This window comes from Artemia franciscana, chromosome 16 (genome assembly GCF_032884065.1).
Source record: "Artemia franciscana chromosome 16, ASM3288406v1, whole genome shotgun sequence".
Taxonomy (NCBI): Eukaryota; Metazoa; Arthropoda; class Branchiopoda; order Anostraca; family Artemiidae; genus Artemia; species Artemia franciscana.
In genome coordinates, this window is record NC_088878.1 from 18,067,468 (window position 1) to 18,085,052 (window position 17,585).

Here is a 17,585-nt window from a genome sequence, read left to right on the forward strand (position 1 = left end):
AGTGTCACAGCAGAATCTAATCGGTTTCGTATAAAACAGTGCATTGGTTATGGTGGGAGGACAAGGTAGTGTGCAAGCAAAAAATTCACTTAATTTACCGTACCTATTTTTCCTCGGGTGCACATGCCATTCAATCCATTTGTGTGCTAGTACAGCGAGTCAGAAGCTACCTGAAGACATTGAAGAATTCTGTTAGGATGTCTATAATTACATTAACAGGAGCTCCAAAAGAACTGGAGAGTTCATCGAAGCGCAGAAATTCATGGAGCTGGACAAGCACCGGTTTCTGTGCCATGTCACAACTAGGTGGCTTTCCCGACTCCCAGTAGTTCTACACTATATCGAGCAATGGGAATGATTGCTACTTTTCTTTGGAGTGAAAGCTTTAAAGAAGGGGACAAGTTAGCCAAAGCTACAGTAATTCTGGAGAAATTACTGTCACCAATCTTCAAAGCATTTTTTGATTTCCTAGCATACATGCTACCGTTTGTTACAGACCTGTATAGACAATTGCAGTCAGAGGAGACACAAATTCACATTATCTACAGTCAGGCTAATTAGCTGCACAAAGCAATTGTCAGTCATTTTTTGAAGCCATCGTACATGGAGAAAGCAGAAGTATCTCTGTTACAGCTTAGGGACCCACAGCATTTCCGAGATATAAATGAAGTGGATTGTGGCAGTCGTGTAGAGGTCCTGTTTATCAACGAAAAGATTTCGTTATCAGCTGCAACTGCTTTAAGAGAACATGCACAAAATACTTGACCGAGCTGAGCGACAAAATAAGGAAAAAGTTTCTCAGTTCAAAGTACTTGTCAACTAAAAACCAGGACAGTACCCGAAGATACCAATGTCTCCCGACTATGGGAACTTGAGCATTGTCCCACTAATCACCCAGTTTCCGAATTTGGCAAAGGAAAGTGATGTAGAAAATCTTTCCAAGGAATAGAGATGTTTGTCATTTTGCTCTGATCTCAAGAAATAAGCAGACTCTGACCCGGTTCATTTCTGGTGTAAAGTAGTAGAACGGTGTGATAGTCCTCAAATGAGAAGTTTTCTTTTCTTGGGTGAATTCATGATGAAAGTGCTGATCCTGCCTCATTCTTCTTCTTGTGCTGAGAGGACTGTTTCTGCTGTCAATCTCAACAAGACCAAGTTGAGAAACGAACTCAGCTTTACTGCCCTGAATGCTCTTCTGGATGCTAAGAGAGTTGTTACCAAGGATTAGAAGCACCCAATGAGCATGGTGACATACCCTGAGTGGAGAAGTACTGGATGAGGACATAAGAAATCTGCTGCTGGAAGTGACATTGTGGCTTCTGACCCGAATGACGACCTTTAGTCCCATATAGGCTTCCGATTGCAGTTTATGTCTGCCTGTCCGTCTATCCGCGTTTTACTAGTTTTTTTGTTTTGTTTTTTATCTGGAATAAGTCAACATTCCACAAATGTACTTAATTGGCTGTTTTTCGTATGCTATCCGTAAATTTGAGCCTCTATTTCAAAATATCAGTTCAAGCTTGAAGATAAAAAACTAAAGTTGTTGATTGTTCGAAATTGATTATTACAAATTCTGCTATTTGCAGGAGCGACACCAAAATGGTCTCTGCTGGGGAAAGGAGATCTCCCAGATATATTTGAAAGAAGATATCTGATACTTTGTTCTCTTTATTGTAATGTACTTTCTGATCGTTCACATGTTGCGCGTAGTGCAAGACGCAAAAAAATAGACATGGTACGATTTTTGATAAGAGGTAAAATTTTAGGGCGTTTTGCGGTACATTTTCTTCCGAAGCGTTGGCAACACTGAAGAACCTTTAAAGGATAATGGGCAACAAGAAAGCAGCAGCGTTGAATAAAAGGAGAAAGTTGGGACAGTTTCGAAGGTGGTAAGTTAATTTCTATATTTTTCCATAGTTATGAACGTAGTTTAATTGTATTATTCAGTCTATCTTGTTGAAGGCCAATCCAATTAGAAATTAAATAAAAAGGGATTTAGGAATTGAAGTTTTTTTACGGAAAAGGAACGACATTAAAACATAAAACGATAAGAATAATTCCTTGCTGTTCATGCTAATGATTTTTGTTAAAGAAAGCTTCTTATTCGAATAAACATTCATTATGTTTCAGGATTCGTTCTCAAGAATTGGGACAAAAAGTGAAACTTAGCATGAGGAGCAAGCCTAATATAAGGATTATTTTAAGGACTAATTTTTAATCATCTTAAGTTATAATGTTGCTTCTTATTTTCAGTTTAAAAAACTAATTTTTTTGAATTAATTTTTTGTCATTTTTCCAAATAATGTTAAGAAATTCGCCACCTCTTTTTTGGAAACCTCTCTCTACGGGGGGGGGCTTCCTTGGAGCCCCCCTATTAAAACCCCTATTAGAGTAAATTCCTCCTCCATAATTTCTCCCCTGAAAACTTCCTGCGGACAATTACACCTAGTAAATTATCTGTAACGTAACTTTCATTTGAGTAAATTCATTTGCAAATCATGCCGAAAATACTCCTTCGTGGGAGATTATATATATTCGATTTAAGATTTCACTAATATGGTAAGGGATGGGCACAAGCCCCTAAGCCGATTTGTTTAAATCTCTTAGTTGGACAGTTAGAGACTAAATTAGCAACGATAGCAAATTATAACAACTGTTTTTTTTGTACATTTGAACATTTTGCGCAAGAAAATTTTTTTATGTCAGGGACTTGGTTCCAAATTAAGATTCCATAGAATAAGGCTAATTACTTCTTAATTAGAAAAGTCTTGCATAGAACAGTGTTATTCATACGAGGGCATATACTTACTCTATTGGTCATGTGCGTGATTAGTTCGAAAAACTTCTGAGCATGCCAATGACAGGCTTACTAAATTATTTAAGATCAATTTAGACCAATTTGATAGTTCTTTCAGGCAATTTTCATTTTGTTTTACAGATATAATAAAAGGAAAAATATTCACAAAACTTTCAGTAGAAACCAAATTTCAGTAGGAGGAGGACTATATGTTTGACTTTTTAATCTGATTTTATTTCGGCTCATTTCAGGCTCTAGTATGGCTCTATACTTTCTCGTTAAAAACTGGAAAATTTGTTGTTGTTTTTTTTAATGTCAGTTTTTTACCAAAAATATTCGAATGCAACATAGATTTTCAAAGTTGTAGAAGCTTAAAACATGAAAATCTAAATTTTCGATCAGCCGTAGTTTTGTACAATAACTTTGATGTATTTAGCAAGGGGTGGATGGGGAGGAGGATTTTGAATTATGCGGATTGAATATAATAATTTTCAGTCTAGAGCTGAGGCCGTCCCGTCCTTTGACTGTTAGAAGTCCTTGAATATACAAATGCCTTATTCCGCTGTTTTATCAAAAGAATTGTTTCATGTACTGTTTTGTCGGAACTTTTTTTTATTTTTAATAGATACATGTCAATGTGATTTATAAAAAAAAAAATCTGTTTTATTGGCTTTGGAAAGAATAAAGAATTTGAACGTCATGGATAACACAACCTAAGTTGTTTTTTGAATCGTTTTTTTTTTTTTTTTTGAGGTTCCCATGTTCTCATTTACGTTCAGTTATTTTGCAAGTTTTCAAGGGAATCAGATGAGAAGATTTTTAATATGTCTTGCTACGAATCGACACAATCGAACTTGTTCTTCCAAAATTCGTTATCTTCGTTAAGATTATCTTGAGCCCGGTCTTATTACCTGATTGATCAATTTCAATAAAGCTGACCGGAGAAAAATAATCGTCGTCTCCCAGTAAATTGTAAGGACAATTTGCAACGAAATAAACTTGTACCTACCTCTGGCGCCACGAATCAATACAGATTAAATTTTTTTTAACATTCTTGGTTTTCATTTAATTCTCTTTCTTATGTCCTATAAGTTTCAAGCCAAAAAGAGAAAAAAATAACTTTTCCAGATATTTATGTGGCCCAAATTGATGTAACCAGTAAAAAAAACTTTCATTGTCTTTATATGCCGATCAAAGGGGCCTCCATTGGCTCTGTCTACATGCCTTGTAAGTTTAAGGCAACAGGGAAAATCTTTTGGCCAGTTTTAGGCGTTTAGTATTAATGCAACCAAACTTCCAAATTTTATGTCTTTATCAGGGTCTACCTAACCCTGTCCAAACGCAATGTAAGTTTCAAGTCTATTTTGAAACTGAACAAATTTTGAGGTTCATGAATCGACACAGCCAAAAATTAGTTTCAATGTGTGTTATTGCATTTGAGAAAACCCTCAGATCTTGTGAATTTTATCGTCAAGCTGATTAGAAACAGTTAGTAATTTCCTTTTTTATGTCTTTTTTCTAACTGGAAATAATCCTTCTCTTCGTTTTGTTGAGATGATTGAATTTAAGTTTTGTTAATTTTTATTCCCCAGGCTCTTTACAAAGACTGTATGACATAGGTATCTGGAAGCCGAAATCCCAATCGACCTGGGAAATGAAATCCTAAATTTTACCAGAAATTTTGCCTACTTCCTATTCATGTTATCAAATAATTTTAATGTTTTATTTTTGGCCCCTCCCTGAAAATTGTTCATGGTTATGTCCCTTTTACTTTGGCTAACAATTCTCTTCAATTTGTAGGCCTAAAAAAGTTAAATCACCAGCTTAATTTGGCTGTATCTACATATGCGGAGAGGGGGGGGGGCATATGAGAACATAGAAATTAGCTGAACAAGTATTGTTTGATTATTAATGAGTTCTACAAACCTGATCTAGTGACATTGCAATAACAGGACAAGAACTATACAGGTCAAGAGATTTGAGTGGAGAAAAATTTAGGTACCTTAAAACGAAACTTTAATTTCAAATATAAAGTGAAGAAGAAGTTGAACCTAAACAAGGGGTTTTCGCTCCATTGCTAACTTGTAAACTTGATAGCAGATTGACGACAGTGTTTTTATTGACAGTCTGGTCCTATCATCTAGTTTTTATTGACTGTCCTACAATTAATAATTTTTTTGATCCGTATCAATCAGGGTTCAGTTGGCTACGATGACGAATATTTTCCTGGTCATTCAAAACTATCAATTAAACAATTAAGTAATACTCTTATGCCTTGTGTCTTCTGGACTAGACATTATAATAGCAAAAGACCCCTAGACTTCCATTCAACACTATTCCCAAATGTAATGGCTGCTACTGTGATGATTGTGTCCCAGATCCCTTCCCAAATATGGTCTGATATAGCCCTAGCCTCTACACAAAATTGTTACCCCTTCTTTAGGCTGGCATGATTTTTTGGCGTATTTTTCATCAATAATAGCTAACTAAAGCAAAAAAAAATTTTTTTAAACAATATCAGTAACTTTATATATAACTTAGGGCTCATTTCAGAACTAGTTTCAGAAGTTTTTTAAAATTAATTGTTCAAAACTAATTACAGAAATTTTTTTGAGATTTTAGTGCCAATCAGAGCTATTCACCTTGTTGGCATTATCGCTCGATTAAGCATTTGGTCAACATACTCAGAATACAATCAATTAATCCTTTGGGGGCGAATCTATTAGCAAGTGGGTTACAGACGGGCATGTTTCAAATTCGGATGGCCCCTGATGCTGAGAATGTAAGCACATTAAGCTTAACAGGAAAAAACTGAGGCTTGTATCCTGTTCTTTCCTAATTGTCTGCTTATTTCTTACTATGAGTGGTGTTTACCCCCCCCCCCCTCCCCGGAGAATACTCCCGCGAAAAATAGGGAAAGTTAGAATCTTATAGATAAAACCCCCAAAAGATGTTAAAAAAAAGAATTCTGTGAAAAAGGCTATTATAGGTAGCGCAATACCTAAGTACGAAACGATGTCGGCAAAATGTATCATTTTCTATTTTTTATTATTTTTATTATTTTTTAAGACCAGGGCACATCGTATAGAAGGAGTTGTCGTAGAAACTTCAAAAGGGGCTCATTCGATTGGAAATTGAGAGGGCTAGTGCCCTTTATAAAAGTCGAAAGCGATTGAAGTGCAAAAAGCCCCTACCCCCACACCCATCATTTCCCCGACCACTTCCGATAAAAATTTTGAGATAGCCATTTTGTTGAGCTATGTCTGTTCGTTTTGGGTTTCATTTATTTATTAGTGGTGATTTGTTGCAGTTTACACTTGGAAGACAAGAAAAAGTAACTTGTAGAATTGGATAACGCTTTTGTCCGTAAAAATTTAAACAATGAGAATTGTTTAAATTCTAATTAAAGTTGAATTGTTTAAATTCATTAAAGAAAGAATCAACAATGAGAATGGGTCCCAAAGCCAACTATGCTTACAAAGGAGATAAACCTTCTTAAACTTTTTGTGGCCATGTTATTAGCTTAATTTTGATGATTTTTTGCCCACATTTTTTCCTTTTTATTTTAATTTGGTGCCCGCTACGGTCAAAAATTGCAGAGATTCACATGGAAGTATTTTCAACAAAATTAGATTTGCAGTTTTTTCTAAGTTTTTAATATACTCATGGTGTGCAAATTCCACTTTTTCTTTTTCCTTAGCACTTCTCAACAAATAACACAAAACGACTCAAATAAAATTCTCAAATTTGGAAACCCAATCTTCTATGGGGAGTAATTTCCATAGGGGAGGGGAGTATTTTCCGCGCGGGGGAGGGGGTAAACGCCTAGAACCGTCTCTTACACTATCGGAAACGCCACCAAAACGCATATAAGGACAAATATGAAGGTTTGGCCATCCAAATAGCGAGTCAGGCACGGACCCTGAGATAGTGGGGGAGGTGGTGTATGTAAATGAGGTAAGTTATAACTGTTATTGGGTTAAAAATAAATATTTTGGTAATAGCTATTATGATTCTGACAATTGTCACAATAATTATTAGGACTGCTTTTTATCCATGATAAAAACAGTATTATGCAAAAAAAATAGGTAAAAAATGGAGTGTATGGTTTAATTTTTCTTGTGGGAGGAGGCGGGTCAATCGTATTCTTAGTTTGGACGTCATATTCCGTTGTCTAACTTATCCTGATTCTAGCCTCCTCTCCCTTCCCGTAGATCTGTGCCGGCATTTTATCTTTTGTGTGGTTTAGTTGACAGTGACATAGTTCATTTTTTGAGGAATTTTGGACAATTTTGGTTATGTAATTGGAGATAGGGGTCTTCCAAATTGCGATTCAGGCAAGGACCATGAGTTGTTTGAATATAATATTGTTTTAAGGGGAAAGAGGGAGTAAATAACACTAAAAAGGGAACCCAATTTTCAGTTGAACTATTGCTGCACAAGCAATATTAAGCTTTAGGTTTCGGAAAAGTTCCTAAGTTTCCGTAGATCTGTACCCCTTTGTGTTTTGGTTGAAAATTTTATCAACGTCTCTTTATGATTTGACGCTCATATACTGAGCTATAGTCATGTAATAGTGATTTACATACTATCTCATCTGTCGCATAGAATTTTCCTTGTATCTTGAAAGGTATTAGTTTTAATTATTTACTACTAACCTGACTAAAGTAAAACAGTTCAAAATAGCGATGATACCTTTTTATTGACAGTGAATTTTATATACTGTCAATAAAAAGGCACCATCCCTATTTTGAACTGTTTTTACTTTCGTCATGGAAAGGCAGTGTGGTCTTCGCAGTTATCTACTAACTTGACTGTTATCCAGCCGGGTTGGCCGACTCGAGGGTGCTCCTCTGTTGTCATCATGACAGTATTTTCATTATGCCTCTCTATTTCTCTCAGTCCTCAGCATTGGTGGGAAAATTTTTATTTCAAACGATTGGGAGGTCGTCTTTTTAGACGTGAGGCAATAATTCCTTTTCCAGAAGCTATTTGTGGCGGTTGGACTGGGGGTATATGCCGGACATATCCTAACCATCGAAGCTATAGAATTTGGGTGGTCTGGATAATAGTTTGGCAGTAGTTTAGAGAGGACAGGACAAAATCATTCCCATTGCAATAGGGTTCAGCGCACTACCTAGGTAAACAAAATGATCGACCCTCACGGTAACTCGCCCTGAATAGTGGCTTTGATGGACCTGTCTCTGAGTGCCGTCCTACTTTCTTCGTTCTGATCTTCTAATGTTTATCTTCTTTCCATAAGATCTAGCTACGTCGTCGTTAGTCTTTGTATTCGCTTGCAGCTCCTCTATTTTGTCATTCGGACGATCAGTGTCATCAGCATATGTGAAGAGGATGAGGAGATACCTTCCCAAGGCTATACTCGTCTCATTAGGGACGAGTGTCATCTCAGATTTTATTAATAGGCAGAAGCGAGTGGGTGAAAGGATGCGTCCTTGGAGAACCCTTGTAGAGGTAGCTAATCAAGGTAATTAAGTTTTCATAAACTAAACTAATTATATAGGCCACCTGGTTTCGAAACTAGGGCTACTAAATTACGGGTAGGACAAATTGTTCTGTTTAGTTCATTTTTTCTGTTGAAAAAAGCGACGAGGCAGAAATTTAGACAAAGACCTCTGCCAAACCGTCTTAAGTGCTCACCACAAAACAAGTTATAAACTTTTGAAGTAATCCCCCCTAGACACAGGATACACTCCGTCTTGATAGAGTTCACTTCAAAAGGTTGGTGTTTTTTTTTTTTCAAATGTCATATATAGTCAGTGGGGTCTTAGACCGCATGTATTTTAACCACTCGGGTGAAGTTTGGTTTCATCTTGTCAATATTGAAGCTACCAGTCACTAGATGAAATCACTTTTTATAACGAATCCCTAGATAGAAAGAATCGGAACATAATTATGTTGATATATATATATATATATATATATATATATATATATATATATATATATATATATATATATATTATATATATATATATATATATATATATATATTATAATATTATAAATTCCGTTTGATACAAAGTATCTCTATTGCAGGAAAAATCCTAAATCCGTTCGAAGAAACGAAGCAGATGATGTTGAAGCAAACGAGGAAAGTCCATCGTCTTCCAGCTATCCAGCTTCCAACTCAACTTGTCCTTCCAGAGAGATTGCATTTAATGATGGTTTCATTTCCGGGAATTTTAATGGTAATAACGCAGAGAAGAATAAAAATATGTCCTGACTAAACATTTTTTTTTTCTGCTACTCACCGCATTCAAAACTTTCTAACCAAGGAATAAATCGAGATTCAAAAAGGCTAAGACTTGTCTCTTCAGAAATTATATTCTTTTTTGTCACTTTAAAATCTATCCGGCGGAGGGTAAGTTAAAGAAAACGAAATTTTTTCAACCAGTATATCTACTTGGACTGGGATGGAGGAGGAGCATGCGTAGCTGTGTTGGGCTCAGGGGGCTTGGTGCCGCGGTGAGTTATTATTAGTAGAAGTAGTAGTAGATCTACTCTCTCAAAGTCAACTAGCCCGCAAAAATTTTCTTATGCTAAACTAGGTCCATTGTGCGTGGGCTTGATTTTCGCTTTAAATAATTTTTGAAAAAATGCAGGGAATTTGTCAATTACTTTCAGCTTTAATCCTATAAAATTTCCTAATATTTGTCAATTTTGAATTCCCTACCTTCTTAATTGAGTCGCCAGACATCACTCTGTCCTTGGTTCTAATAGCATTAGTTCTCATCTTCCTATGGTAGATCCTGGGGGAAAGCTTTTTTTTTATTTTCGACCTTAAACGCTGAAGGTCTAAATCTTGTAAATTTCCCTTTTTCTATCAACCCTTGTTATAAAAGTGATTGTAAAAGGGGAAAAAAACCTGTTAGTAACGGATGCTTCAAAGGAGGTGAACTGCGTGAATTTATGGCAAATGGTTAAATAATTTAAAAGAAATTTACATAGATGCTCTCTTTAAAAATGAGCATAAACCCGTACTATTTAAAAAATCAGACCTCCAGCCTCCATAAAAGAAAACCGAGAGTCTGAGATCACAAATATAAAAAGAAAATGTTTCTTTCAAAATGTAGGGATCCTTTGGTTCTCAGTCGAAATTTCCCTACCCCTTGGTGTATGACCGTCAAGAAATCGCTGATGATGTTCCAAAACTTGATATATTTAATATAAAAGATTGATAAATTTTTATAAAGAAAAAGTTTACTCCACTAGTAATCCTACAAAGAAGTACACAGAAGTCTATTTTACAAAATAAATACATTAAAAAAGTTTTTTGCATTACAATGTTCGAATATTACATTACAAAATCATTACAAAAGATACGATTTGCAAAACAAATATAAACAGTGATTTTTATCCTTGTTATAAAAGGGATAAAAACAGCAAAACAATTTGTATTCTAATTTAGCTTTTTTTTTCAAATACCACACTTATCAAGTATTCAAAAAAATTTCTTGCGTGCTATGTTGAGTATAATTATTTATATCTATTTAGATAAAAAAAAAAAAACGTGATAAAGAATCATACCTTTTGAAGCAGTGTTAAACAATTTAAAACGAACATTGAAACGAAAATTTTAAACGAACAGAAATTATTAAGAAAATGAAAGAGGTTGCCCCCTCCAAGACCTCGCTCTTTATGTTAATGCTTTTTTACACCGATTAAAAAAAACTTTATTAGTCTAATTAAACGGCCCTCATGTTTCAGGACTTGTTCTTAAAGAATTAGGACACAAAGTCAAATTTTAGCATAAAAAATTAGGTCTTGAGGAGGGGCAACCTTTTTCGTAAACGTGATAATTTCTGTTCGTTTTAAGTTTTGATATCGCTCCAGTTGAAAAAACTTGTTTTTCTATTATTTAATTCCTGATTTCTTTTTAAATTATGCCGAGGAATCCGGCTCTCCCTCAATGGAAAATTCCCCCCGAGGAAAATCCTCTGGGAAAATTTATTTCCACATAAAATACCCCCTCCCCCCTCTCCAGGAAAATCCCCCCAGACAATTCCATTCTAGCTGAAAATTCCACCCAGAAAGTTTCTTGCAGACGATTCTGGGTGAAAAATGTTTCTTACCTCACTTTCATTTGGAAAACACTTTGATTTGTATATTGTTTATAAATTCATGCCGGAAATCCCCTCCTCTGTGGAAAAGTATTCCCACAAATAGCCCCTCTCCCGCCCCCAAGTAGAAAGTTGCTCCCACAGAAAGTTCCCTCTGGAAAATTTATCTTGTGGAAAACTCCTCTGTGAAGAATTAATCTCGTGGATAATCCCCCCATCCCTATTGAAAGATACTTTAGACAATTTGAACCTGATAAAATTTTCCCCCGGACGATTCCCCTTAACGTCTCCACATGTAAAATTGAGTCGGCAATGAAAAAGTAAAACAAATGAAAATAATTTCTTAAGACTTCTGGCGAATTTCCCTGTAGAGTTAACCCCGCGGAAAATTCCCTACTCACGAATTATTTCCCCCTTGAAAAATCCCTCGGCAGAAATCCCCCCTCCCCCTAAAGTGTCGGTACAGTTCCCTATAACAAATGCCATATGTTAACAATGGGAAAACCTCATAACTTACAGACCTTTCCCCTTGGGCGTTGGGGGGGGGGTCATGTTTTCCCTAGAGGCATATTTACTGAACTTTTGAACTATGCTGAACCAAATGGTTATCTTAAAATTTTGATCGGTCGAACTTGAGGAAAAAAGGAGGGTGGGAGGAGGCTAGTTGCCCTCCAATCTTTTTAGTCACTTAAAAAGGGCACTATAACTTTTAGTTTCCGTTTGAATGAGTTTTTCCACGATATTCTATGGCTATTGGTTTCATGCAATCACCCTTGGAAAAAAAAATAAAACGCACCCTTGATCTTTCTTCTGTCAAAAATACAAAACTTCACATTTTTGCAGATGGGAGCTTAAAAATTCTGCAATAGGGTTCTCGGATAAGTTGATGTTGATGATATAATTTTAATTAAAATTCCTTGACTTTCAGGGGGATTTTCGCCCTTTTTCAAAAATCAAGCAAATTTTCTCAGGTTCGTAGCTTTTGGTGGGTTACACTAAACTTAATGAATCTTATATATTTGGAATCAGCATAAGCCAATTTTTGGATATATCTGTCAATATCAAAATCTATCGTTTTCAGAAATTCGGTTAATCAGATTGATTAATTAAAAATTTGGCAAGTTCAGTATTTCTAATAGATTATTCAAGATTATTTTAGCTTTCTTGCTAAAAAGTTTTGTTTTTGTTTTTCTAGGATTTTTTTTTTGCAAATACGAAAACTTGTTCCAATGTCGCTTGTGCAAGTTTTTAGTTGAGAGATACGTGTTCACTTTGAATTTTAAGAATGGATTGCTCAGAAATTTGGTCTAAAGTTTAATCAAAATTTGGTCAAAAAAATCGAAAAACTTTTTATTTGAAAAATCTTGTAATCAATCTTAAATATTATACGAGAAATACGAAATAGAAAGTTTTTTCATCTATTGGGGTGCTCCAACATTATTTCCTTTCCTCGAGTACACTTCTCAGAAACACAGGCCCCGCTTGAATCAAATATTTCGCAGCTCAATGCTGGGAAACGAGTTATTTCAGGGCAGTAGTGAGGAAGTATGACTTGGGTTATTTCGTAGGTCATTACTTTAAGATAGAAAGAAGTATATGCATGAAGCCAGGTAGAAAAACTGTTTCTTGTTCTCACCAAGCATTTGATTTTTCTTGCAGAATTTACCAAATGAAAATATAGTGAAAACTGTATAATATTTTAAACGAAGTAGTTGGACGTTTTTATTGCTTAGCGGCCTCTCTTGTGTTTAACTGGTATCGTTAAGTAAGGATTTGTTGTACTCTGAGGTAGCCGTTTTTCCTACTGATTTCTATTGATCACAGTAAACAATTTCATATTGAAAATTAAGGCAGAATTCTCCCTCTCAGTGTTAAACCAGTCCAAAAGACATCTTGATGAAAAAAAATGGTGGCTTAAAATCTATGTTTTCTGACTGTAAAGGCAGTATAATTAGTGTTTTAAATTACACTGTAACATATAAATAGAGCTTAAGCTGTTCATCAGTTTTTGTTACTTTTACTGTTGAGGGTTTATTAAATTTTTCTCTGTTCTAGACATGAAGACGACTCTTCTGTACTGCAATAATGAGTACAATCAAGACTGTGATATATATCTTGGAACTGATGATAAGATTGAAAATCTAAACGAAGAAATTGACCCTCTTTGTGAAAGGGTTACAGTTGAAGCAGATTCATTTAACGGAGGTTGTTTGTGGGAGAAGGCCGAAATGGGTTACCAGAAGAAGGAGAATAAAGAAAAGACGGACCAACTTTGTGAAGCCATTGCAGCTGAAACAGACTCATTTTCTGAGGTCAAGCAAGCAGGTTTTTTGCGCATGAGAGTGGATATTGTTGACCATAAGAAGCCAGGTCAAGAAGAAATGAACTCCCGTTGTGCAGCAATTACAGCTGAAACAGATTTATTTTCTGAGGATCATCAACGTGGCCTTTTAAGTATAAGAGAGGAAAGGATTGACCATAAGAATGGAAGTCAAGAAGAAACAGTTCCACTTCGTGAGGCTGAAGCAGCAGAAACAGATTCATTTTTTGAGGGCCATCAACGAGGCCTTTTAATTGTGAGAGAGGAAATGCTTGACCATAAGAATGGAAGTCAAGAAAAAACAGTTCCACTTTGTGAAGCCGATGCAGCAGAAACAGATTCATTTTCCGTTTGCAACAAACGAAGTTTTTTACGGGTGAGGGCGAAAAGAGTTGACTGTAAGAATAGACTTCAAAAAGGAATTTATCAGTTTTGTGCACCTGTTGCATCTTTTAGAGCAGAAAGGGCTGATCATAAGAATAGAACTCAAGAAGAAATGGACTCGCTTGATAAAACCATTAACGCTGAAACAGATTCGTTAGCCAAGGACCAGCAATTAAGCTTTTCATTCAACGAAGTGACTGATATTTCAGGAAACGATTTAGAATACAAACAAAGCGGAGATGCGAATCAACCTCGAACGGTTTTTGCGTGTCGTCTTTACGGAACGTGTCGCAAAGTGAGGACACTTCCAGTAACTGAGCGAAGTATATATACGTGCAGAATTTGCGGTATGAGTTTCTTTGGTCGGTCTAATCTAATTACTCATTTGAGAATCCACTATGACGATGAATCATTTGAATACAATTCGTGTAAAAAAAGGTATACGGAACAACTGAGACGGGATGTTCATGCTCAACTATGTATAGGGAATACTTTCCAGTGTGAAATCTGCGGGAAAACGTTTACTGATCGTTCAAGTTTGAGTTATCATTTGAAAACTCATACTGACCAACGGACTTTTAAATGTGAAGTGTGCCCAAAACTCTTTCGTTGTTTTAAAACTCGAAAGGAACACTCGAAAATCCACATGAAAGACCGTGTAAAATCGTTCGGGTGCCAACTGTGCAATAAAAGATATTATAGCAGCACGGGACTGAGGCACCATATGGTGGTACATACTGGTGATAAAAAACACCAATGTTTAATATGTAACAAACGCTTTGGTTTAAGATCACAATTAACTAGACATATGGTAGTTCACACATGTGAACAGCCTTTTAAGTGTGAAGTTTGCACCGCGCCTTTTTCTCGCAAGGATAACTATGTAACCCACATGAGACTCCATTCGGGTACCAAACCTTTTGAGTGTCAAGTGTGCCATAAAACATTTGCCCAGAGTGCTGGTCTCTCTATGCACAAAAAAATGCATCGTGACAAAACTTACAAGGGAAAATAAAATATCCATTTGCATTTCTAAAGGCACTTAATGCTAGTAGTAGACACGCCTTCTAGGACCCAATAAATTTGAAGCTGTGGAGTCCCTCGTGTATTTTAAAGCCAGTCCTAAAATTTGAATATTTTCTGAAACTTAAAGAAATTAAAAGGGCTATTTTTTTTTATAAACTATAGATTCTTTTTGTTTTTCCTTTTTTTTTGTTTATTTTCTCTAAAATTATCTTTCTCTGTTTTAATTTTCTTGTATAAGGTACTGATCAGTGTTAATTGCACATTAGAACTGGTAAAAAAGGCCCGTCCTGAAAAGTGGTTTCTGGGTTCAAACATTGAAGGTGGACACTTGAGGGCCGTTAAACGGTCTTTATCTTTTCTTTCCTTTTAAGCAGAAATTATTTCCATCAAATATAAATTTGTCTATCTGTAGAATGTTGATTACACTCTCTCTTATTACCTACGTTAGGTTTTTGCTTATTAAAGTTTTATTTTTTTCATTTTATACTTGATTGTGGTGTGAAATGCTATTTTTTTTAAATTTCTTCTCTTTTTGTCTGAAACATTTAAATATCAGTTTATTTTCTGTGCCCCCTTTCTTCAGACCTCGTTAAAAAACTTCTTGTACGGATTTTCACTAAATTTTATACCTCATTTTGCTTCTTTTAAAACATATCAAGGAATATCAAATTAGTGTACCAAAAATATTTTACTTGCCAGAAAAATATGTTAAAACCTATTAAAATTAAAGATGCTTAGACTCATTACCTCATTGAAGCTTAGCCATGGGGGAATTATCATCAGAAGAAATTCTCTATGGGGAAAATTTTCGTTTGGAGAAACTTTCCATTGGAGGGGGATTTCTGGGAAATATTTTACACACATGGAAGATCCCCCTTAACTTTAAAAAGAATAAAAAGTTAAATACATATAGGCCTTTCTTCAATTGAAAGAGTGGTATGCTAAGAAGTATTTTTCAGGCGGAATCGTAGGCCAGAATTTTTTTATTTTTTTGGGGGGGGGGGGAATTCGTAGCGAGAATGGAATTGTCCGGGGGTAATTTCCCGTTGGACAAATTTTACGTGAAAGGAATTTTCTATGGAAGAATTTTTCGTGGGGGGGGGGGGATTTTCTGGGTTTATTTTAAAAACGATCAGAAGATAAGTTTAAAAACAGGTTTCATCTGCTGGAAGTAAGGAGCAATATTAAAACTTAGAACGAACAAAAATTATTCCAAATATGAGAGGGGCAGCCCCTTCCTCAATATCCCGCTCTTCACGCTATATTTCTAATTTTTCTTCTGTTCTTTAAGCTGAGATATGCTGTAGACAAAGTTTTAAGAGAAGAACAGTGCGGTTTTAGAAAAGGTAGAGAATGTGTCAACCAAATTTTCACTCTTAGGTAAATAATCGAGAAGTGCTTTAGTTGTCAAATACCTTTGGTCCTCAGTCTTATGAATTATTAGTAAGCTTTCGATTCTGTTGATAGAAGAGCTTTAGCAAAGGTCTTATCCCTGTGTGGTACACCAGCCAAATATATTAAAGCGATTAGCGTTATGTACAAGAATAACACTGCTGTGGTTAAGGTAGGAAATGAGGTTATCAGCTGGTTTTGTTTTAAATCAGGAGTTAAGCTGGTTTGTGTTCTATCCCCCTATATAAAGATCATTTTGACGGACTTTATCTTAAAGAGCACAGGAAAAGCAATGGGAAACCACAGAATCAAATGGGGAGGAAATACTCTCTTGGACTTGCATTATGCTGATGCATCTTAGATGAAAATGTGAGTAAAATGAATAAACTTTTAGAGGTCTTGTGAGTTCAGGGTGGTAGAGTATGTTTGAAAACTAAAGTTAAGAAGACAAAGCCACTGAGGATAGGAACAAGTGAAGATGAAAAGGTGACGTCGGGTAACGAAAAGATCAATCAGGTGAGCAGCTTCACTTACTTTGGTAGTATTATTAGTAAAGACGGTGGGAGCAGAGAAGACATTAAAAGTAGAATAGCCAAGGCTCAGGGTGTTTTTTCACAGATAAAAAAAACTGGAAGATAAGTCTGCAAACCAAGATTCGAATATTGGAAGGTACAGTAATGACAGTGGTAAAATATGGCGCTCCGGAAAGCGGATGAAGATTAATTAGATGTTATCCAGAGAAATTGCCTAGGGAGTCTTCTGGGTAATCGGCTGACTGACGTACTCTAGACAGTTGGCTGAGCGAAAATGTGGTTTAATCCCAGCAGTCTCAATTTGCTTGTTCTTTAGAAAGTAATATCTATCGGCGAATAGTTAAAGAGAATAGAAAAGGGGGCCTCGACTTTTTCATGAAATTCTATCAAACACATTTTTAAAGGTCCGTGAGCCCCATTGGGAGCTGTTCATTTTTTCGGGTGTTTTTGGATTTATTAAGATGGCCTAAATTGGCATTTTGCGTGTTTCTTTTTCATTAGATGTTTAGGGTTTTGTTGAATGCCTTGCTTAATCTTAGTGAGTGTAAAGGTTATTAGGATTGTATAAAAATGAGTCTGTGTTCATTTTTGGTGGGTATTTTTGGATTTATTAGACTGGCCCAAATTGATTTTTTTCGTGTTTCCTTTTCATTAGATGTTTTGGATCTTGTTGAATGCCACGCTGAATCTATGACTCATTTTACCATAATTTGACGTATATCTGAAATAATTTCGACCTTTTTTTGGTTATTTTGCCCGTAGTGTTTTTTTTTTTTTGTTTTTTATGTCCGTTGATTTTGAATTAAAATCGAATAGTTGTGGGCATCAAGCCACGGCTAACTGTAGAAAAAGCCAAGAGGGATAGTTCGATTGAGTGAGAGGCAAATCTGAAATTAATCACCTTATCAGGATTGTATAAAAATGAGTCTGTTCATTTTTTGGGGTATTTTTCGGATTTATTGGACTGGCCTAAATTGGCTTTTGTGTCTTTTCTTTTCATTAGATGGTTTGGATCTTTTTAATGCCATGCCAAATCTTCTGACTCATTT

The 17,585-nt window shown here is 35.7% G+C and overlaps 1 protein-coding gene across 2 annotated transcripts in view; it reads left to right on the top strand.

Annotated features, from left to right (window-relative positions):
• Positions 1–17,365, top strand: part of LOC136037156 (zinc finger protein 2-like) — a 33,051-nt gene extending 15,686 nt beyond the window's left edge. For both annotated transcript variants that reach the window (XM_065719677.1, XM_065719678.1), the window contains exons 2-4: positions 1,767–1,889; positions 8,858–9,009; positions 12,937–17,365. In XM_065719677.1, coding sequence (XP_065575749.1) covers positions 1,828–1,889; positions 8,858–9,009; positions 12,937–14,600 — 1,878 coding nt within the window. In that variant the 5' untranslated portion in view covers positions 1,767–1,827 and the 3' untranslated portion in view covers positions 14,601–17,365. The remainder of the gene's footprint in view (positions 1–1,766; positions 1,890–8,857; positions 9,010–12,936) is intronic.
• Positions 17,366–17,585: the final 220 nt, after the last annotated feature.